The sequence below is a fragment of the Passer montanus genome, unplaced genomic scaffold (assembly GCF_014805655.1).
Source record: "Passer montanus isolate IOZ18808 unplaced genomic scaffold, ASM1480565v1 scaffold59, whole genome shotgun sequence".
NCBI lineage: Eukaryota > Metazoa > Chordata > Aves > Passeriformes > Passeridae > Passer > Passer montanus.
The window spans coordinates 928,990-950,408 of record NW_024370926.1 but is presented as its reverse complement, the minus strand read 5'-3'; the positions used below and the strand labels follow the sequence as shown (position 1 = coordinate 950,408).

At 62.5% G+C, this 21,419-nt stretch overlaps 3 protein-coding genes across 5 annotated transcripts in view; 1 reads left to right on the top strand and 2 right to left on the bottom strand.

Moving 5' to 3' along the window:
* The window catches only part of LOC120510630 (zinc finger protein 90-like), a 5,715-nt gene extending 4,585 nt beyond the window's left edge, over positions 1 to 1,130 (bottom strand). For 2 of the 3 annotated variants that reach the window (XM_039726630.1, XM_039726631.1), the window contains exon 1: positions 240 to 1,130. In XM_039726630.1, coding sequence (XP_039582564.1) covers positions 240 to 257 — 18 coding nt within the window. In that variant the 5' untranslated portion in view covers positions 258 to 1,130. The remainder of the gene's footprint in view (positions 1 to 239) is intronic. The other variant, XM_039726629.1, reaches the window with a different exon arrangement.
* A 2,073-nt stretch (positions 1,131 to 3,203) lies between these two features.
* Positions 3,204 to 11,020, top strand: LOC120510551. Its single transcript, XM_039726464.1, has 7 exons — positions 3,204 to 3,290; positions 3,750 to 4,043; positions 4,175 to 4,301; positions 4,730 to 4,915; positions 5,720 to 6,931; positions 7,513 to 7,620; positions 8,239 to 11,020. Exons 1-7 carry the CDS (start codon positions 3,204 to 3,206, stop codon positions 9,252 to 9,254), a joined length of 3,030 nt encoding a protein of 1,009 aa, XP_039582398.1. The 3' UTR covers positions 9,255 to 11,020.
* Positions 11,021 to 11,373: 353 nt separating this feature from the next.
* On the bottom strand, positions 11,374 to 21,332 carry LOC120510550 (zinc finger protein 628-like). The gene is made up of 12 exons (XM_039726463.1): positions 21,114 to 21,332; positions 20,021 to 20,468; positions 19,326 to 19,436; positions 18,805 to 18,972; positions 18,352 to 18,477; positions 17,428 to 17,921; positions 16,552 to 16,818; positions 16,264 to 16,325; positions 14,923 to 15,073; positions 13,810 to 14,023; positions 13,409 to 13,522; positions 11,374 to 12,743 (listed from the first exon to the last, which is right to left on the bottom strand). Exons 1-12 carry the CDS (start codon positions 21,213 to 21,215, stop codon positions 11,719 to 11,721), a joined length of 3,282 nt encoding a protein of 1,093 aa, XP_039582397.1. The 5' UTR covers positions 21,216 to 21,332; the 3' UTR covers positions 11,374 to 11,718.
* Between the last annotated feature and the right edge of the window lie 87 nt (positions 21,333 to 21,419).

The following is a 21,419-nucleotide window of genomic DNA, read 5'->3' as shown; positions in this document are numbered from 1 at the left end:
CGGAGGGGGTGGCAGGGTGGGATCAGGGGTGTGATGGGGGTGATTTGGGGGGGTCTTTTGGGTTTTCGGGGTGGGGCTGGGAGGGTGGTGAGGGTGGGGGGTCCCTCGCCATTGGAGGCCGAGCCCCGCCAGCAGCTGCCGAGGGGGCGCCGCGGGACCCCCCTGGATCCCCGCACATCGAGGGCCCGGGCGGCGGCGAGGGCGGCCCGGGGCTCCCCCCGCCATCTCCCGGCTCCTACCTGCGCCTGCCCCGCCATGTTGGCCGGGGGGCCCCGCGGGTCCCGGGGGGGCTCGGGGGGGTCCCGGCGCCTCCCGCCCCCTCACCCGCACGCGCTTCCGGCACAGGCCCCGCCCACAGCGGAAGCGCCGCCATGGCTCAACCGGAAGCGGCGCCCCGGAAGCGGCGCGGTGACCCCGGCACGGCAGGCGGGCCCGGAGCCGGGGTCAAATCCCAACGGGAACGGGAATGGGGACGGGGACGCGGCACGGCCCTTCCCGGGAGGGATTGTCCCGGTGTGCCTCCCCTGAGGCCGTTCCCTCCCGTGCTGTCGCTGTTCCCTGCGAGCGCAGGCCGAGCCCGCCGGGATCCCGCCCGCTCTGATCCCGTTTGGCCTCCAGATTCTCCCGAAATCCCAAATTTAGCGTGGGAACCACCAGGTTTTCCAGCAGGAATGTCGCAGAGCTGGTCCCGGCTCTGGGATTTGCCGCGGCCCTGCCTGAGGCCTGCGCTGCCCGCTCGTCCCTCCCTGCCTGCGCCTCCTCCACGTTTCCCGCTTCTCCTGGATAAATTTCCCGACGATTCTGTGCCTCCCACATGCAGCTTGTCCATGATTCCCTTCCCACAGCCCCGCACAAGCAGTCTCCATCTAATAGTGTTGGTACCTCCTGGAATTCCGTGTGGAATTGCTCTGTGCTTCACATCTGCGCCACCAAAGCCAGAAATCTGGAATGAGTCAAATTCCATCATGTCCTGGGGATCCTCAGGAGCGGCCAGGACTAACTGCCGATCACTGAACGGGCACAGCCAGCCTGGTGTGGTTTAACAGCAATCCCAGAAGCTGGAATTGTGGGGGTTACTGCAGGAGCAGGAATTGCTGTTGGCTGGATGATCCCGAAATCCCCTCCCAGGCCAGGCCAGGATTCCAGGACCCCGTGAGAGGCGTGCAGCGAGAGCAGGACCCCCGGGGCAGAGCTCTGGGGAGAGCTTCCCCCCAGCTCATCCCTCATCCAGGCCCTTTCCTCTCCTCTCCCTGTGTCCGGCCCTGCGTGACCTCCCCGGGGTCACCGCGGTGCCGCCGGGGCCAATGTCCAGCGGGGCCGCCATGAGGCTGTGGCTGCTCGGTGCCGCCGTGGCCGTGGCCGTGGCCGTGGCCGGAGCTGAGCACGGGGCGCCCACGCGCGGGAGAGAGGTCGGTTGTGCGTGGGGAGGGGGGAAAACTGGGAATAACGGGGCTGGGAATGGCGGAGCTCGGCCCCGCGGCCCCTCCCGCTGCTCGGGGCTGTCCCGGTAAATCCCGGGGTAAATCCCGGGGAGCGGCTTTTCCAGCCCCCCCGGCCCTGCGGGGATGGGCTCGGCAGTCCCGGGAGCCGCGGGGGGATCACGGCATTCCCGCTCCTGCCCGCATTCCCTGCTCCGGGAGATGCCGATCCCAGCCTTCCCCCGCAGGGCCGGCGGCGGCCGCACAGACCCTGCTCCGGCTGCTTCTCCGTGCTGAGCGAGGTGAGCGGGAATGCGGGAATGCGGGAATGCCCTGCCCCGGGGATGGGGAGGGGATGGGGAGGGGATGGGGCTCCCACACTCGCCTGTGTCCCGCAGGAGTCGCAGTCCATGCCCTGGAATTCCCGGGAGGAGGATGCGGCTCAGCCGGGCAGGCGGGATCGGAGCGGGACGGGACTGGAGGTACCGGGGCTGCCCGGGAATGGGGTGGGAATGGAGATTGGGGTGGGAAAGGGACGGGATGGGATGGGGTGGGGTCTGATTGGGATGGGATGGGATGGGATGGGATGGGATGGGATGGGATGGGATGGGATGGGATGGGATGGGATGGGATGGGATGGGATGGGATGCGGTGGGATGGGATGGGATGCGGTGGGATGGGATGCGGTGGGATGGGATGCGGTGGGATGGGCTCTCCCTCTCCCCGGCTCCCTGTGACGCCGCGCTCACTCCCGCAGCGCAGAGCCAGGAGGGAGAGCCCGCAGCCGGCCCTGCCCGCCGGACACCCCGGGCGCCTCCCGCTGCCGTGAGCGGTGACAGCGGAGCCCGGCAGGAGTCACCGAGCAGCCCAGAGCGCGGCGGGAGCGGTGCCCGAGCCTGGGAATGCCGCTGCACACCGGGAGCAGCCCCAGCACGGAGCTCAGCCGCCCGCCCCCTGCCCTGCCCGAGCCCCCCGCCCTTCCCACCCCCAAAATGCCTCTGGGGCAGCCGCCCCCGCTTTGCCAAGCCCCCGAATAAAGCCGGCACACCGGAGCGAGCGGGTGCGTCTGGGGGGACACGCGCAGGGAGAGCGACACCGAGAGAGCCACCCCACGCTGGGCTGGGGACACCGGGGACACCGGGGACACCGGGGACACCGCGGGTCACGGCCAGCCCGGGGGGTGTCTGCACAGGGGGACTGCGGGGTGCTGGTCCCGAGGGTCCCTCAGGAACGGCAGTCCAGGGCAATGGGAGGTCCCCCAGAATGCTGAGATCTCCCCATCTCCAGGGATGGGGAGATCTCCCAGGAATGCTGCTCCCAGAGGACGCCAAGCTCCCAGTTCAGGGGAATGGCGGATCCCCAGGAATGGTGGATCCCAGGGATGGGGAGATCCCCCAGGAATGCTGCTCCCACAGGACGCGGAGCTGGTCCTGGGGTCCCACAGGGCTCCCAGTTCAGGGGAATGGCGGATCCTCGGGAATGGCGGATCCTCAGGAATGCTGGATCCCGGGGATGGGGAGATCCCCCAGGAATGCTGCTCCCACAGGACGCGGAGCTGGTCCTGGGGTCCCACAGGGCTCCCAGTTCAGGGGAATGGCAGATCCTCGGGAATGCTGGATCCCAGGGATGGGGAGATCTCCCAGGAATGCTGCTCCCAGAGGATGTGGGGCTGGTCTGGGGGGTCCCACAGGGCTCCCAGTTGAGGGTCCGCAGCTCCGGCCTTGGTGACCCTGGGCCTGGCCCCGCGCAGGTCAGGGCCCGCCCGGGCCGCGGGCACGGGCCGGGATGCGCGACGGGACACGGGACGGGGCGGGCGGCAGCGGTGCTGGGTCAGGGGCGCGCGGGGGTCCCACGGGGGAAGTGGCTCTGGGGGTCAGGGCGGCCCCTCAGGGCGCTGGGGATGGCGGGAGGGAGGTGGCATGGGGCGGCCCTCGGGGGTGACAGCTCGGGGGTCGCTGGGACAGCTGGTTCTGGGGGGTTGAGGGGTCCCCCAGGGAGGGGGTGCTGGGGGAGCCCCCAGGGGTGCTGGGGCAGGGAGTCAGGGGTGTCCCTCTGGAATCTGGGCGTGGGTGACAGCTCGGGAGGATGGGCTGCCCCAGGGATGCCGGTTCGTGGGGGCGAAGGGATCTCCCAGGGACGCTGCTCTGGGAGAGCTGGAGCTGGGGAACCCCCCAGAGGTGCTGCTGGGGTGTCTGCTCAGGGGGTCTCCCTTTGCTCCGTGGCAGGGTGGGGACAGGGGGACATGGGGGTGGCGGCCAGGCTCTGGCAGATCCCTCGGGGCTACCGGGGGGTCCCGAGCGGGTCCCCACTCCCTGACCACACCATGGCCAGGCCCCTGACCCCGAACCCCCGCAGGTGCCGGGCAGCCTCCGGCGGAAGGCGGCGGCGGGCACGGCCCCGTCGGAGCTGCAGGAGCTGCGGAGCCGCACGGAGCGCGCGGAGCGGCGGCTGCTGGCCTGCGAGAACCTGGTCGGGGAGCTGGGCAGCGGCCTGGCCGCCCTCAGCACCCTCCTGCAGGGCTACGGGCAGCTGCAGCAGCGCCTGCTCAACCTGGAGAACCTCCTCAAGAACAGGAACTTCTGGATCCTGCGCCTGCCCCCCGCCTCCGGAGGGGAGATCCCCAAGGTAGCGGCGGCGCTTCCCAGGCATCCTGGGGACTGTGCACGGGCTGGGGGCCGAGCTCCTGCGTGCCCCCACAGCAGGGCTGGACGTGTCCCGAGCCAGGCGTGGTTCCAGGGGGTTCCCTGTGATTCCAGGTGCCGCTCACCTTCGATGACATCTCGGTGTATTTCAACGAGCTGGAGTGGGAGAGGCTGGAGCGCTGGCAGAAGGATCTGTACAGGGCCGTCATGAGGGGCAACTATGAGACCTTGGTGTCCCTGGGTAAGGCCTGGGGGGCTGGAGCTCATGGAATAGCCTGGGTTTGGAAGGCTGTGAGGTGGTGAGGGCCTGGCCCAGGTTGCCCACATCCCTGGCAGTGTCCAAAGCCAGGTTGGATGAGGCTTGGAGCAACCTGGGATAGTGGGAGGTGTCCCTGACTTCCACTAGAGGGAAATGTTCCATCCAAAGCTTTTCCGTCGTTTGGGATTTTTGCTCATGTTCTGCTGGTTAAGATCCTCTCTGCCTCAGCTGCTCCCCAAGCTGTGCTTGAGGGTGGATCTTGCCTTGGGGCCAAGGAAGTGTTTGGAGTAGGGATGAGGTGTTTGTGTCTCCACCAGGACCGGGATAGGGGACAAGGGTCACTGTTGGAATGTGCCGACTAAAGACACAGCCAAATCCTAATCAACCCCCATCCTCTGCCCCACGAGCAGACTACGCCGTGTCCAAGCCCGACATCCTGTCCCAGCTGGAGAGGGATGAAGAGCTCAGTGACAGAGAGGGTCAGGAGTCCCCGTGGACACAGGCTGGGGACGGTCAGGAGCCCCTCTGGGCAGCAGAAGAGAGGGACAAGGCAGACGAGGCTGGAGGAGATGGAAGCCCCGTGGAAGCTGCCCCAGGTGGGTGCCAGGAGGAGGTGGCTGCTCCTGGAGATCTCCCCTTCCTGAGGAAGGAAGGGCTCGCTCCCTGGACTGGAGCACCCCAGAGCGCTGTGAATCTTCATCCCAAGAGGAGTGGTTGTGCTTGGTGGGATGAATCCCGTGGAGAAGAGCAGTCAAAGCCTTGCAGGAGGGTCTGGAGCAGTGGGAGAGGCCTCCTGTAAGACTGGGGCTCCAGAGACATTCCTGCCTGCTGAGGAGGGGCAGGAAACGTGCTGGGAAGTGAGGAACTGGGAGCTGAGCTGGGAGGAGGAGGCTGGAGCTGCTTGCTTGTCCTGGGGGAACAGAGGAGTCTGGGGAGCCTTGGGGCATGGATTTAGAGTGGGAGGGCTGGGCAGAAGGTGGAAAGTGCTGGAAAAGAACAGACAGACCCAGACAGAGCTGGGAGCAGTGGAGATGTGGGAAGAGCCGTGGTCGAGGGCTCTTTCCTGCAGGATTGAAGAGCTGGGAAGATTAAAGGCACCCCAGGAGAAGCTGGGCAGGTGCTGTCCCATGGGAAAAGTCACCTGGAGCCCAGGTGGGAGTTTGGGGAGAGGAAAAGGGACACAGAGGGACATCTCCTTTGGGGCTCATGTTCTGTTACTCGGAGCTTCTCTCCCGTGTGGATCCTGCCATGGGGCCAAGGAGGGAGCTCTGCCACTGGGGTTGGAGGTGTTTGTGTCTCTGCCGGGGCTGGGAGAGGGGACAGGGCTCAATTTGGGAATCTGGCAGGATAAAGGTGCAGTTAAATCCTAACAAAGGCCCTGTTCTGTGCCCTGGGAACAGACGGTGCCGAGTCCAAACCCAGCAGCTGGAGCTGCCTCGAGAGGGATGAAGAGCCCAGCAACGAAAAGGGTCCCGAGCCCTCATGGACACAGCCTGGGGACAGCCAGAAAACCCCACAGATACAGCCTGGGGACAGCCAGAAAACCCCAGAGTCACACAGTGGGAACAGCCCGAAATCCCCACGGACACGGAGTGGGAACAGCCAGAAAACCCCACAGATACAACCTGGGGACAGCCCAAAATCCTCATGGACACGGAGTGGGAACAGCCAGAAAATCCTACAAACACAGAATGGGGACAGCCAGAACCCCCCACAGATACAACCTGGGGACAGCCCAAAATCCTCATGGACACGGAGTGGGAACAGCCAGAAACCCCTACAGACACAGAATGGGGACAGCCCAAAATCCCTATGGACACGGAGTGGGAACAGCCCAAAGTGCCCATGGGCACAGGGTGGGAACAGCTCAAAGTGCCCATGGACACGGAGTGGGAACAGCCAGAAAACCCCACAAATACAGACTGAGGACAGCCAGAACCCCCCACAGATACAGACTGGGGACAGCCCAAAATCCTCATGGACACGGAGTGGGAACAGCCAGAAAACCCCACAGATACAGAGTGGGGACAGCCCAGAGTCCCCTTGGACACGGAGTGGGAACAGCCCAAAGTCCCCAAGAACACAGAATGGGAACAGCCCAAAGTCCCCAAGGACACAGAATGGGAACAGCCCAGAACCCCCATGGACACAGAGTGGGAACAGCCCAAAGTCCCCAAGGATACAGAGTGGGAACAGCCCAGAGTCCCCATGGACACGGAGTGGGAACGGCCCAAAGTCCCCAAGGATACAGAATGGGAACAGCCCCGAACCCCCATGGACACGGAGTGGGAACAGCCCAAAGTCCCCAAGGACACAGAGTGGGAACAGCCCAAAACCCCCACAGACACAGACTGGGAACAGCCCCAAGTCCCCACAGGCAGAGAGTGGGGACAGCCAGACACTGCCTCAGACACAGACTGGGAACAGCCCCAAGTCCCCACAGGCAGAGAGTGGGGACAGCCAGACACTGCCTCAGACACAGACTGGGGACAGTCAGAACCCCCTCCAGACAGGTGTCCCCCACAATCAGAAGCCCCCACAGACACCAGGAGAGATGGAGCAGCAGGAAGAGGCTTCGGGAGAGGATGCCATGCCCTTGGAAGCTGGCCCAGGTGAGTTCCAGGTGTGCCAGGGAGGATGTGCTTCCCCTTCCCCAGCTCTCCAGGGCAGAGGTGCATGGCCCTGGTGCTTGGAGAGGCATTGCCAGGGGGCCTTGGGATGTCACGGGACGTTGGAAGAGGGTCTGAACATGGGATTGCAGCCTGTGGAGGTGGTGGGGTGAGGCTGCTCTGTGAGGTGGTGGCATGTGGCACCTTGGTGTCCTTCCCTCCCAGCCCTCCCTCTGCTTTTGGCCCATGTGTGGCTTCACTGCAGTTCCTCCTGACACCAGAATCGCTGGGGTTGGAAAAGCCCTCTGAGACCATTGGGTCCAACTGTCCCACAGCATTGCCAAGGCCCCATGTCCCCAGATGCCACATCCACACAGCTTTTAAATCCCTGCAGGAGCAGGGACTCCACTGCCTGTTCCTGGGCTGGACAGCCCTTTCCAGAAGGAATTTTCCTGATAGCTGATCTTGAGCTGCAGCTTTCTCCAGCTCTTCCACAGACTCCCAGCAATCCCTGATTCATAATGCTGGAGCAGGGACCTGGGAGGTCTCCATGGGTCTTTCAAATTCCTGTTCCCTGCAAACAGAGCTCCCCATCCTGATGATGAACGTGATGTCCCTGGGGGACAATCAGCTGGGGACGGCGGCAGAGGAGGACGCGGAGATGGAGGAGGACCCGGGAGAGCCTGACACTGGTGAGTCACCCTGTGCTGGGGACATGGGGCCTGGCAGGCGTGTGGGAAGCAGCTTCCAGAGCTGATGGGCTTGAAACAGGGAGGGAAAATGAAGCTTCAGGGGTTCCTTTTATTTTTTTCCTACAGCGTCACGTGGGTTTAGAGGTGGGGTCCCGAGGGCACCCACCTGGGAGCCCTCCAGGGATGGGCACTCCATCCCTGCCCGGGGCCACTGTGCCATGGCTGGACAACCCTTTTGGGGAAGGAATTTTCCCAATATCCAACCTAAACCTTCCCTGGCCCAGCCTGAGGCCATTTCACCTTGCCCTGTCCCTATTCCCTGGCAGCAGAGCCCACCCCTGCCACTGTCCCCTCCTGGCAGGAGCTGTGCAGAGCCACAAGGTCCCCCCTGAGCCTCCTTTTCTCTGGGCTCAGCCCCTTCCCAGCTCCCTCAGCCACTCCTGGGGCTCCAGACTCTTCCCTTTCCTGGACACGCTCCAGCCCCTCAATGTCTTTCATGTCATGAGAAGCCCAGAGCTGCCCCTGGACCTGGAGGTGCCCTGGCAGTGCCAGCACAGGGAGGGCCCTGGTCCTGTGTCACACTGGTGCTGACACCAACATGGTGTCTCTTTGTTCCAGAGGAAGCCTTATCCATGGAAGATGAAACACTGTGTGAAGGGGCTTTTCTTGAGGACATCAAGGTGAAGGAAGAGGAGCCTGAGCTGCTGGCAGAGGAATCCACACCCTCTCCCGATTCAGAGATCCAGAAGTGTCCCAAAAACGAGCTGGTGAAAGCCAAGATCAAGAAGAAGCCGAACCGGTGCGAGGCCAGCAACCTCCTGATGGGCAACTGCCGGCGCGGGTACGTGCGGGAATGGTCCCATCCCTGCACGGAGTGCGGGAAGCGCTTCCGCCTCAAGATCAACCTCATCATCCACCAGCGCAGCCACGCCAAGGAGGGGCCCTACGAGTGCCCCGTGTGCGAGATCGGCTTCAGCACCAAGCGGCACCTGGACCTTCACCGCGGCATCCACGTCAAGGACAGAGCCTTCGGGGCCAAGGTCTGGGGCAACGTCCACCCCGAGCTGCGCATCCGCCCGCGCAGGGACCTGTGCGGCGGCGGCCACGCCGGGGGGACCTGGCTGGGCCAGCCCAAGGAGGAGCCGGACAGAGAGGGCCTGTCTGGCACAGGGATCGTGCAGCCGCCCAACCCCAGGCAGAAGTGCCCCCACTGCAAGAAGTTCCTGGCCTGGTCCACGTCGATGCGGCGGCACCTCCAGACGCACATGCGGGACCGGCCCTACTGCTGCAGCTCCTGCAACAAGTGCTTCACCCGCAGCAATCACCTCCTGCGCCACAAGAAGATCCATGAGAGGGCTCTGGCCGCACTCCAGCGGGAGGCCAAGGCCCAGCCCCCTGCTGCTATCCCGGCGTCCCTGCAGCACCAAGCTCCCGAGGCCGAGAGGAGCCCTTCCCGAGAGAATGGGAGCCCTGAGGCTGCAAGAGCGAGCCTGCCCAATGTGCTGCTGTTGGAGGCAATGCCACTGGGGCTCCCGGACAAGGGCTCCCCACTCCCTGACTGCATCAGGAAAGCTGTGCAGCCCGTGGTCCAGCTGGGAACGAGGGCAGTGGTTTCGGAGATGACAGAGAAATGACAGACCCCAGGACAGATCTGAGCTGTGCGTGTCCCTGGAAGGAAGCTGCTTGTTGGGTTTGCACCTGGTGGGACACCAAGAATGGGAATCTGCTGTGTTTTAGGAGCTTCCCGAGTTGTAGAAAGAATGGGAAGCTTGGTGACCACAACAGAGAGCAAATTGCAGAAGCCTCCAGTGATCCATAATGCTTCACCATTCCACTGACTTGTTCCTGTTGGCTGATACTTGGAATTTTCCCAAGCTGACATTCCTGGGAGATGACCAGGTGAATCCTGGTCATACAGGAGCAGAGCTTTCGCATTCTTCGATGTTGGAGCTGACTCCTTGCATTCGGAAACACAACTGAAGAGGGCAGGGAGAAGGGAATGGAGCTGGCAGCATTCCCATAGAGCCCTTTGCTCCATGGAACAAGCATCCTGACTGAGACACCAGATGGAGAGTGACATCTCTGAGACCCCACCGTGTCCTGGCCACCCCCACCCTGGGGAGGAGATCCACCAACAGCCCCTTCAGCAGGTTGGGAACACTGGAGCTTTGCACTGGAAGATCCATAGGACAAACCAAACCCCAATATTCTGTGCTGGCATATTCCAGGGATCCCGGCAGGTCCGTGAGGAAGGCCACGGCACTCTCAGGACTATCCTGCACAGGTGCAGAGTGATTTTAGGAATACTTGACGGGTCAGCCAGCCCCATGCTGCAGCAGCACCCCAATCCTCGTGGATCCGCCTGCACGGAGCAGCCCCTCAGCTCTAGAGGAAGCTCCCACTCTCCCAACCACAGCTCGTCCCCTTTTGCCCAAAATCCCACCGTAATGAATCCTATGGGAAAACAGTTCTGCAGCTACCTCAGTCAGGGAGAGGGGACCTGCCCGGAGGCAGCCAGTGGAAGCCAGGCCTGGCGCTGCCCCAGTGTCCCCTGGAGCCACCAGAGCAGTGTCCTTGGCCAGAGCCCCACGTGCCTTCCACACGCTGGGTGTGCACAGGGAGAACCTCCTGCCCGGAGCCAGCGCCACACGGACACGGTGGAGCAGCTGTTGGGACTCCTGCATTTAAGTTTTCCAGTTTTTTTTGTTTTGAGTTGTTGGATGTAATTATTTGATATCCTGAGATCTCTGTCCCTCTCTGAGCAGTGAGCACTGGTGGGCTTTTCCCATCTTTCATTCCGAGTCACTCCCAGGGTGTGATGGTGCTGCTGTGGGAAGCTTTGGGAGCTGAGGGAACGCCTGTGCCACATCCAGGTGTGATCCTCAGCCACCTCCTGCTCCATGGGATGGACAGCAGCATCTGAGCTGCTTCATAGGAATACACATGACATCCCACTGCTCCTCTGGGCTGGTGTCTCACACTTCCTGCCCCTGGGATTTCGGTGTGGAGCATTCCCAGCCTGCAGCAGGAGCCAGGCGGGGTGCCAGTGGCAGACACATGACCATGGATCTGGCAGTGAGCCATTGGTTGGTTATCCCTGCCCACACAGAGATGCCAGTGCTCCCCAGTTGATCCCGGGGCATGGCTGAGCTGGTGTGCCAGTGCTGAAGGCCAGCAGAAGGGCAAGCAGCCCCAGCCTGGCACTTCTAAATCTGCTGTAACGAGGAGCAGCATTTCCTGCGACATTTCCGATCCCTTTCTCAGGCTGTGGAATCAATAAAGTATTTGTCTCTATGTCTGGCTGCTTTGGGGGCTGTGCTGGTGCCTGTGGGCACAGAACTGGGATCAGCCAGGACAGCTCTCAGCAGGAGGGTTTTGGGAGTCAGTGCCAGCAGCTCCAGAGCCCGCAGACCACTGGGAGAGTTGTGGACTGCCAGCCAGGAAGGATGAGCGGTGAGGGAAGCAGGGAAGGGCAGGGGATGGAATGGGCCTGGCCACCATGGGTGGGACATGTCCCTCAGCACTGCCAGGGAGTCCCCAAGTCCCCCCCCATTCTCCTACTGAGAATCCTGTGTGACTGCTCCACATTCCCATCACACATTCCCAGCAGGTAGCTCTGCATTCCTCCCCTGATGGCCCCATCCCTGCTGAGCCAGGGATGTCACCCCCCAGGTGCCCCAGAGCACAACAGGAGACCAGTCAGCTCAGTCCTTTATCTGATTCTCTTCCCACCCAGCCCCCACAGCCTCCTCGGGGCTATCAGCTGCCCCCAGGCCACTGACCACTCCCCGCCCCCCTCCCTGCACAGCGGTGGTGTTCAAACAACCCGAGTTCCACCGTGGGATCTGAAAGAATCCAGGGGGCAGCGGCACTGCCGGGTCAGCTCCAGTCACTCACCCTCCTCTGCTGCCAGTCCCATCCCACCCTGGGCCCTTCCCTGGCGAACTCCTCAGCAGGCTCCCTCCTCCTCCTCCTCCTCCTGAGACCCAGGTGGTCCCACAGCATCGTGCACAAACTCCCGGTGCTGCCACAAGTCCCAGCTGCCCGGTGTGTCCCACGCTGAAGAACCACTGTCCCTTCCCTTCTCCAGCCCTCTGGCTACCCATTGTCCTGGCTCAGAGCCTCGCAGGGCTCCAGCTCCGGCTCGTGTCCCGGCAAGCTGCCGGCCGGAGAGGCGGCCACGGCGTGCACCTTCTGGTGGTGGTTCAGCGACTGCCGGTGCCGGAAGCTCTTGGTGCAGCCGTGGCACTGGAAGGGCCGCTGCTGGGTGTGCCGGCGCTGGTGCTCCTCCAGCGACGCTTTCTGCGGGAAGCTCTCGGCGCACTCGATGCAGCGGTAGAGCCGCTCCCCGGCGGCGCTGCCCCGCGCCGCCCGGCCCGGCCACGCGCTGCGCAGCTGCGGCCCGTGGATGCGCTGGTGCTTCTGCAGGTGGTGCTTCTGCACGAAGCCCTTGCCGCAGGCGGGGCAGCGGTACGGCCGCTCGCCGGTGTGGATCCGGTAGTGCTTGTTGAGGTTGGACTTCTCGTTGAAGCTCTTGCCGCAGGCCGGGCACTGGAAGGGCCGCTCGCCCGTGTGCAGGCGCTGGTGCCGCAGCAGCGCGGCGTGGTGGGCCAGGCTCTTCCCGCAGGACGTGCAGATGAAGGAGCCGTTGCTCTTCCTCTCCCGGCTCTGCTGCCGCGCCAGGAGGTTCCGCGTCAGCCGGACGCTCTTCCAGCCCGGCGGCAGCGCCCGGGGATCGTCCTGGGGGCTCTGCTGCTCCCAGCCGGGCTGCGGCGACGCCACCTCGGCCGCGGGGTCTTCTCCCAGCGGCATTCCCTGGGCAAGCACGAACGGCTGCTCCGTGCCCGCGCCCAGCGCGTGCTCCGTGGGGAAGGGCAGGCCCGGGGCAGGGTGGGCCTCCACCGGCACCACCACCGGCTTGAATTCCCCCAGGCAGAATTCCCCCAAGCCCTCTCCGGCCGCCTTCGGCCCGGCCACGCCGTGGCTCTCCCAGGAAACCGGCTGCTCCTGGCCGAGGGGAACCTCCTCGTCCAGCCTGACCGCAGGCACCATCGGCAGTGCCAGGAGCTCGGCTCCGTCCTCCTGCGGCTGCTGCTCTTCCGTCTTGATCACGATCATCTCACCTGTGGAGAGACCACAGTTCATTCCGGGAAGGGAAGGCCTCCCGTGCCTGCAGCTCCAGAGTGGGAGCGGGAGCAGAGGTGAGAGGAACTGGAGAGGGAGCAGGAAGGGATTCCCAGGAAGAGATGGGGTGAAGGGGGTTGTCCGGGCAGCTTGCTGGACCTCAGGGACATCATGGAATCACAGAATTAGTGAGGTTTGCAAAGCCCTTCAAGATCATCAAATCCAATCATCAACCAAGCACTGCCAAGGCCACCACTGTCCCATGTCCCCAACTGCCACATCTACACAGCTTTTAAGTCCTTCCAGGAATGGAGACTTCACCACTGCCATGGGCATGCTGGACTCAATGACACTATGGACTGACAATACAATCCTCACAAAAAAAAACAAACCAGAGGGAATGTGAAGGCAAAGCTGAGGTGCAGAGTCCTCCATCCTGGAAAGAACCCCATCAGGAATGGCAGAGTTTAAGTGTGTGAATCCAGGGAAAAGAATCAAAGCAAAGCCTCCCCAAAGCAGGAGGGAGATCCACCCACAGGTACCCAGCTCCAGAGCCACCCCCACTGAGCCTTGCCCCAGGTTTTCCATTTTCCATCCTTAAGAATGCTGCCCAGTCTGGGCAGGTTGTCAGTGCCCATCCTCAGCCCCCCTTGCTGTCACTCACTGTCACCAAGCTGTCCTGGCACCGCTCCCTTCTCCGGCAGCCTGGGGCTCCCTGGATCCTCCCTGTCCTCGGCTGGTGGCAGCAGTGCAGGTTTGGAACCTGCATCCTCAGACCCTGGGAAGGAGGGAACAATGGGATGAGCTGCTGGCAGTGGGGACCAGCCAAAGCGGGGTCCTGGAATTCCAGGATCTGATCACACAGGCCACTGGCAGCCGAACCAGGCACGGGATTTTGGCTTATCCCAGGAAGTGCCTGATGGACACCCAAGCTCTAAAATTTCAGCCCAAAATTAAAGAGTACTAAAATGTAGGACTCTGCAGCAAATCCCTGCAGGTTGATCCATGTACAGCCCATATCCCAGGAAAAAACAGTGCAGGAACACCAGCTGCAGGACGTGTCACCTGGAATCCCCCCATGTTCCACGTGGGGAAGGTTTGGAAGCTGCATCAGCCCAGGGATGATGATGCTTCTGACATGATCTGAGGGATCCTCACCGAGAGGGACCATGGCCTCGTAATTCCCCTTCCTGGCGATCCCACGGAGCTCCCGGCTGCCCAGGCTCCCCAGCTCCTGCTCCGGCAGAGCGGCCTCCTCACCCTCGCCCGCCGCTGGCACCTGGAAGTACAGGAGGCTCCACCTGGGGGTCCCCACTGAGCCCCTCCCCGAGCCCCGGGGGGCCAGAGCTCCTGTGGATAGAGCCATGCCAGGGGGACATCCCCAGACATCCCAGCAGGGCTCAGCTGCTCCTCCCCAGACCAGGGGCAGATTCCCAGGATCCATCCTGGCAGCCAGGTGAGCAGTGACCCCTCAGGTGGGAGCAGGACAGTGGCACCATCCCACATCACTCCAGTAAGGCCCAACATGGCTGAAACGCTTGGGGTGGTGTTCTGCTCCCTCTCTTCCCTGGGGACAGGGACAAGCACCAGACGAGCTGTGTCCATCTGGCTCCCTGCAGCTCCTGAGAGCCAACAGCACTTCCCATGGGCACATGGTCACCTGGGGCACTTTCCCACTGCTTTGGGCACATCTCTGTCACCTGTGGCCTGTCCCTGTCACCCTGGGCACATCCCTGTGAGCTGGGACACGGCTATCCCTGTCCATCTTTGGCACATTCCCATTAGCTGGCACTTGTCCCCGTTTGTCACCGCTGGCATGTTCCTGTTATCTGGGGCTTGTCCCCGTCACCTACACCCCATCCCCGTCACTGAGGGCACATCCCCGGTCCCTGCGACTCATCCCCATTACCATGGGCCCACTCCCGCCACCATGGGCTCATCCCCATCCCGTTACCCAGAACTTGTCCCTGCCACCGCTGGCATGTCCCCGTCCCCATTCCTCAGAGCTTGTCCTTGTCCCCGTGGGCTCAGCCCGATCCCCATTCCCCGGTGCCCGTTCCGTTCCTCATTCCCTGGAGCTAGCTCCCGTTCCCCGGGTGGCATCCCCGTCCCCGTGGCCCATCCTGTCCCGGTGCGGGCCCGTCCCGGTTCCCTGGGCCCGGACCCCGTCGCGGTTACCTGTGTCCGCTCCCGGGCGGTCCCGCTGCCGGTGCCGGTGCGGTTGCCCCCGCAGCGGCAGCGGCGGAGCTGGCGCTGGATGCGGCGGAGGCGGCGGGAGTTGTCCCTGAGGAGCGCGGCCAGCCGGGCCCCGCCTACAGCCCCGTCCCATCTACAGCCCCATCCCATCTGAAGCCCCATCCCATCCTATCCCATCTACAGTCCCATCCCATCCCATGCCATCCCATCCCATCCCATCCCATCTACAGCCCGACCCCACACTATCCCCATCCCCTCCCAGAATGGGTCAGGCTGGAAGGGACCACAGTGGCTCATCTGGTCTCACCTCCCTGCTCACACAGGGTTATCCCAGAGCACATGGCACAGGATTGTGTCCAGACCATTGTGGAGTGTCTCCAGTGAGGGAGGCTCCACACCCTCTCTGGACAATCTGTTCCAGGGCTCAGTCACTGCACAGGGTGGAAGTTCTTCCTCATGTCCAGGTGGAACTTCCTGGGCATCAGTTTCCTGCCCGTTCCTCTTGTCCTGTTGCCAGGTCCCACAGCGAAGAGCCAAGATCTATCAGTCCCATCCCATCCTGTCTCCATCCCCATCCTGGTTTCCATCACATCCACATCCCATTCTGTCACACCCCACCCCATCCTAATCCCATCCCTACATCCATCCCATTGCCATCCACCCCCATGCCATCCATCCATATCCCCTCTCACCCCCTCTCACCATCCATCCCACCCTACCCTTATTCCATCCTCATCCCATCCATCCCCAACCCCAGTGCCACTCCCAGAGGCTCATCCAGACCCCCAATCCCATCCCACCCCATCTCACACTGGGACTGCAGCCCCCCAGCAGCAAGTGACACCCCCCACCCAGTGTTCCGTTCTCACTCTTCCATCACGCCATCCCACAGATCCCATTCCTGGTGCTGCCCACCCAGCCAGACCTGGCAGGACCCTCCCAGAGCCCCCTCAAGGAATCCATGTGCAGCATCCTGGTTTCTACAGCATCTATTGGCACTCTCCAGAAAAAGGACCCATTCCCAGCATCCCACCCACCCCACAGGGCTTGGGAACAAGGAGCCCCTCCTCACATGGGCTGGGCAGGTGCCCCCCATCCCCACACCAGGGCAGGGGAGACAGAAAATGTCCATGTTCCAGCCTTCATCTGAAGAGGGATAGAGGGGAAAAGATCTGACAGTGGCCTCCGGCCCCCAGGAGGTCACTTCAAAATCCAGCAGCAGCATTGCATCCCTGGGAGTCACCTCAAGGTCTGGTAGCACCATCCTGTTCTTGGGAGATCACCTCAAAGTTCAACAGCAGCATCTTATTCCTGAGAAGACACCTTAAGCCCACCAGCAGCACCATCACATTCTTCACCTCAAGATCAGACAGCAGCCTCCTATCCTAGGGAGGTCAACCTAAAGTCCATCAGCAGCACCCTGTGTCCGGGACGTCACCTCAAAGTCCACCAGCAGCATCGCGGGAGGTCACCTTAAGTCTCTGGGAGGTCACCTCAAATTTCAGCAGCAGCTTCCCACCCCTGGGTGTACACCCTGAGATCCAACGGGAGGACACCTCAAGGTCCCACAGCAGCGTTCCATCCCTGGGGGGCCACAGCCTGGCTTCCCACCCCGTCTCCTGCTGCGGGTGCCGCCATGGGCACCGGGTTGGCGCAGGTGAACGGCCGCTCCTGCCGCCTGTGGATCCTCTGGTGCGCCTTGAGGTGGGAGAACCTCTTGAAGGTCTTCTGGCAGATGCCGCACTGGTGGGGCCGCACGCCCATGTGCATCCAGTGCTGCCGGACAAAGTCCGAGACCCAGGTGAAGCTGCGGTTGCAGCAGGGACACAGGATGAGGTGGTGGCCGGAGTGCCGGCGCTGGTGCACCGTCAGGAAGCCCTGGTTGGAGAAGGTTTCTCGGCACTCAGTGCACGTGTACATCATTTTTCCAGCTGACATCGAGCACCTGGCCGGGCCGGGCTCCTGCCACACTGTGCCACAGTCCCTGCTCGGGGCTTGTGGCTGGGAGGACGGGCACAGGGTCTGGCTGGGACACTCCTCTGGCTTTGAGGCCTGACAGGTCCCGTTGGCTGCCCAGGTTTGGGGCTGGGATGTTGGGCACTGGGATGCCGGGAATGGCCCCTGGCTGGGACAGGCATTTGCATCCAAGGGCTGGCAGGTGCCATTGGGCGCCCAGGACTGGGGCTGGGATGTTGGGCACGGTGTCCTACTGGGACACTCCTCTGGTTTCGAGGCCTGACAGGTCCCGTTGGCTGCCCAGGTTTGGGGCTGGGATGTTGGGCACTGGGATGCCGGGAATGGCCCCTGGCTGGGACAGGCATTTGCATCCAAGGGCTGGCAGGTGCCATTGGGCGCCCAGGACTGGGGCTGGGATGTTGGGCACGGTGTCCTACTGGGACACTCCTCTGGCTTTGAGGCCTGGTATGTCCCGTTAGCTGCCCAGGTTTGGGGATGGGATACTGGGCATGGCACCTGGCTGGGACACACCTCCAGCTCCGAGGGCTGGCACGTCCCATTGGCCGCCCAGGCGCGGAGGTGCCGCCTGATTTTCTTCTTGGACATGAACTTGCGGTCGCAGTGGACGCAAACATAGGGCACCCAGTTGGTGTGGCCACGCTGGTGGATCAGGAGGTTGATCTTCAGCAGGAAGGTCTTCCTGCAGATGGGGCAGGAGTAAAATTCCCGGGCGGAATTTCGCTGCCAGGCCACGGGCCGGCCCTCGCAGGACTCCTTCTCCGGCTCCCCTGGGCTGGGATCTGCCTGTTCTGTGGTTTTGTGGACATCTGGTGTCACCTCCTTTCCTGGTTCTTCAGGAATGTTGGCCACCAGCTCTTGGCCAGTATTCCCTGAATCCTTCACAGCCTCCTCTTCCTGACCCTTGTCCTGTTCCAGACCCTCAGACGGTGGTTTGGGCATTAACGGCTTCTCTGCGGCAACCTCCTCCTGCAGCACCTCCATGGGGATCCCTGCTTCAGCATCTCCTGGGAATTTTTTAGAATCCAAACATCAATTTCCACGTGGTTTTAAGGCATGAACAGCAAAGGGCTTTGCTCCCACCCTCCCTCACTTCCCACCCTGTTCCCAGCCAGCACAAATCCCAGCCCTGCTCTCCTCTTCCAGTTCAGTCTCTGGACTGTGAAAAAGCCAGGAACAGCCACAGCTTATTCCTGTAGACACCCCAGGAGCAGTTTGAAGTGGAAAACATCACCCAGGGGGACAGGGAACTCTGACAACCACCCTGGAGCTTGTCTGGGCAGGCATGCTGATGTCATGCCATATCCCAAACAGTTTCAGGGCTGGTAACAGGATTTGCTTCCCTTTCCTGGAAGCCCCAAGCCTGGAGAGAGGCTCAATAGACCCACCCCAAGCTGCTGGGCCCACCAAGGAGGGCTAAGGGTTCTGTCCCAGTACCTGCTGCAGGGGGAGAAGAGTTCTGACCCACGGCTTCCTGACAGTGCACAGAGAGAGGGCTGGGAGAAGACGGGGTCGGCTGGCTGAGATCCGCCAGGACAGCAGTGGCTTCCAGAGGGACAGGTGCTGTGAGGGCAAGAGCGGTGGTGAAGGTGGGGAAGGAACAGCCAGGCAGGGCTCCAGGACCCCTCACAGCAGCAGCAGCAGCAGGATTAGCCAAGAACTCACGTGTGCTGCAGTTCTCTGGGACCGCTGGGCTCCTGCTTTCCTCCATCAGGTTCCCACTTTCCTCTGCTGGGTTCCCACTTTCCTCTGCCAGGCTTCCGTTTTCCTCTGCTGGGCTCCTGTTTTCCTCTGCTGGGCTCCTGTTTTCCTCTGCTGGGCTCCTGTTCTCCTCTGCTGGGCTCCTGTTCTCCTCTGCCACATCCCAGATTTCCTTTATCAGGTTCCCACTTAGCTCCACTAGGCTCCAGCTTTCCTCCACCAGGTTCTCGCCTTCCTCTATCAAGTTCCCACTTTTCTCTGCCACATTCCTTCTTTCCTCTGGCTCCCTGCAGCCCCTCTCCCTTGTCTCTGTCTCCGGCAGTGCATCATTGCTGGTGCAGTTCTGTCGGGCTGGCTCTGTGGAGGACAAGGACATTTGGATTCACCAGCAGCCAGTGAAAAATCCCATTCCACAGGGTGTCAGGACCCCTCACACCCAGCAGCTGCTGGGGCAGGGGCTTCCAGGCTATCCACATGTCCCAGAAGGTGTTCCCTCACAGTGAACACCCCCCAATCCCTGGGAGTGTCCCAGGCTGGAAAAGGCTTGGAGCAACCGGCACTAGTGCAAGGTGTTCCTGCCCAAAGCTCTTGGAAAGAGAGGAGCTTTAAGATTTCTCTCAACCCAAACCCAGAATTCTGGGATTCTGAGATTCATGGTCCCAGTGAGCAGCCAGAAGCTCGTGGCACAGCAGGAACCCAGTGTCACCCACCTACTGCCAGCTCTGGGGACACCTCTGCTGCCTCTGGCTCGGATTCCGGCGGCGTGCTCAGCTCTTCTCTTTCCAGCTGCAGTAACAGTTCAGGCTTGGACAGGGCACAGTCTGGGCAAGAGCAGGACAGACATCAGGGACGTGATGGGACAGGGACCCTGCACCCACAGCTGGGCAACAGAGCCAGGCCCAACCCAGGAAACTTCATCTCCGACCGGGGCCACGACGGGAGTTATGGATACAGACAGGAAACAGCAGGCAGAGCTGACAGGGGAATATGGAAAGCAGCCTCTGACAGTCCCCTGGGAACAACTGCAAGAAAACCCATCCTTGCTCTGCCCCTGCTACAGAATTCCCTGTTCTCCCAGAAATTCACCTTGCAGATAGGAAAACACCCTGAATGACGGGAAGGGAATTGTGAGGCTCCTGACTGCATGAGGGCAGTGCTGAGGGAACACCTCGAATCCTGGGGGCAATTCTGGGCCCCTCGTGCCAAGGAAGACATTGAGGGGCTGGAGCGTGTCCAGGGAAGGGAACAGACCAGGGGAACAGAGCACCAGCAGCTGGGGGGCTCATCCTGGAGAAAAGGAGGCTCAGGGGGACCTTCTGGCTCTCCACAGCTCCCTGTCAGGAGAGTGCAGCCAGGAGGGAATCAGGACCTGCTCCCAGAGAACAGGACAAGAGGAAACAGCTTCAAGTGGGAAGTTCAAGTTGGATTTTAGGGAAAATTCTCATGGAATGGGGTGTCCCAGGCAGAGAATTTTGGAGGTGACAACCCAAGGAGATGACAACACCAACAAGGTACCTGTTCTCCACGAGGAAAAGACACCAAGCACTTACTACCCTGTCCTGCGTGCCCCTGCCACACTCCAACCGCTGCCAGAGGGGACAGGGAAAAGGGAGGATTATTTGAGAGCTGGAGATTCCAGTGAAAGGCAAAGAGGCAGAGAAATGACCCCAAGAGAGCTCCCTGGGGCTGCCAAACCGGCGCAAACGCAGCCTACACAGGGACACCAGCATCTCGTAGTTGCCTTCCATGACGCTCCGGTACATCTCCTTCTGTCCCTCGTCCAGGCTTGCCCACTCCTGCTGGCTGAACCGCACTGCCACATCCTCGAACAGCACCGGGACCTGCAGCACGGGCTGGGATGGGGGACAGGGCAACTCCCCGCAACAACTCCCAGACCCTCAGACCACCCCCAGCCCTTCAAAAGCTCCAAAATCCCCATACGGAGTCCCTCGTGCTTATTCCCAGTCTCCTAAACCAGCCTGCTCCCAGCAGCCCACTGGATTCATCCCCAGTCTCCTGAAAGCCGCCGCAGCTCCCTCAAACAGCTCCCAGATCCCCAGGAGTCCAACGGATCCATCCCCACAGTTCCCTGAAACCCAGTGCTGCCCCCTGAGGAGCCACTCCAGCGGCTCCCGGCAGCCGGGAATCCACTGGATTCCCATCCCGTCTCCTGGAAGCCACCGCAGCCCCCTCAGGAGCGCCCCCAAACCGCTCCCAGCCCTCCAGAGCCCCACGGGCGATCCCCAGGCTGCCTCCCAGCCACAAACCCTCCTCCAACAGCCCCATAAGCGACCCCCAGGCTGCCCCTCAACATCCCACCAGCCCCTCAGTGCCCCCCCAGTGTCACTCCCAACCTCCAGCAGTGCATCATCGTGACTCCCCCATCCCACTCTCAGCCCTCCTCTCCCCCATCACTCCCCTAAGCGCCCTCAGCCGCACAAGCGACCTCCCCTCGCCCCACTCCGGGGCTCCCCCGGTTCGCCCATCGCGGCGCTCACCCCGTGGAGCCGCAGGGCGGCGAGGGGCCGCTCCCGCAGCGCCGCCTCCGCCCGCTCCATCCGCCGCTCCAGCGCCTCGAGGCGCTCCTGGAGCTCCGCCATGGCCCGCGCCGCTGCGGCCGGGGCGGGCCCGCACGGGACACGCCGCCGGAGGGGCGGCACCGAGCTCCCGGAGGGGTGGGCTGGTTGGATGGATGGGCGGTGGGATGGAGCGGTGGGCTGGGAGGGCGGCACCGAGCTCCCGGAGGGGTGGGCTGGTTGGATGGATGGGTTGGGAAGCGGCTGAGTGGCAGCTCCCGGAGGGTC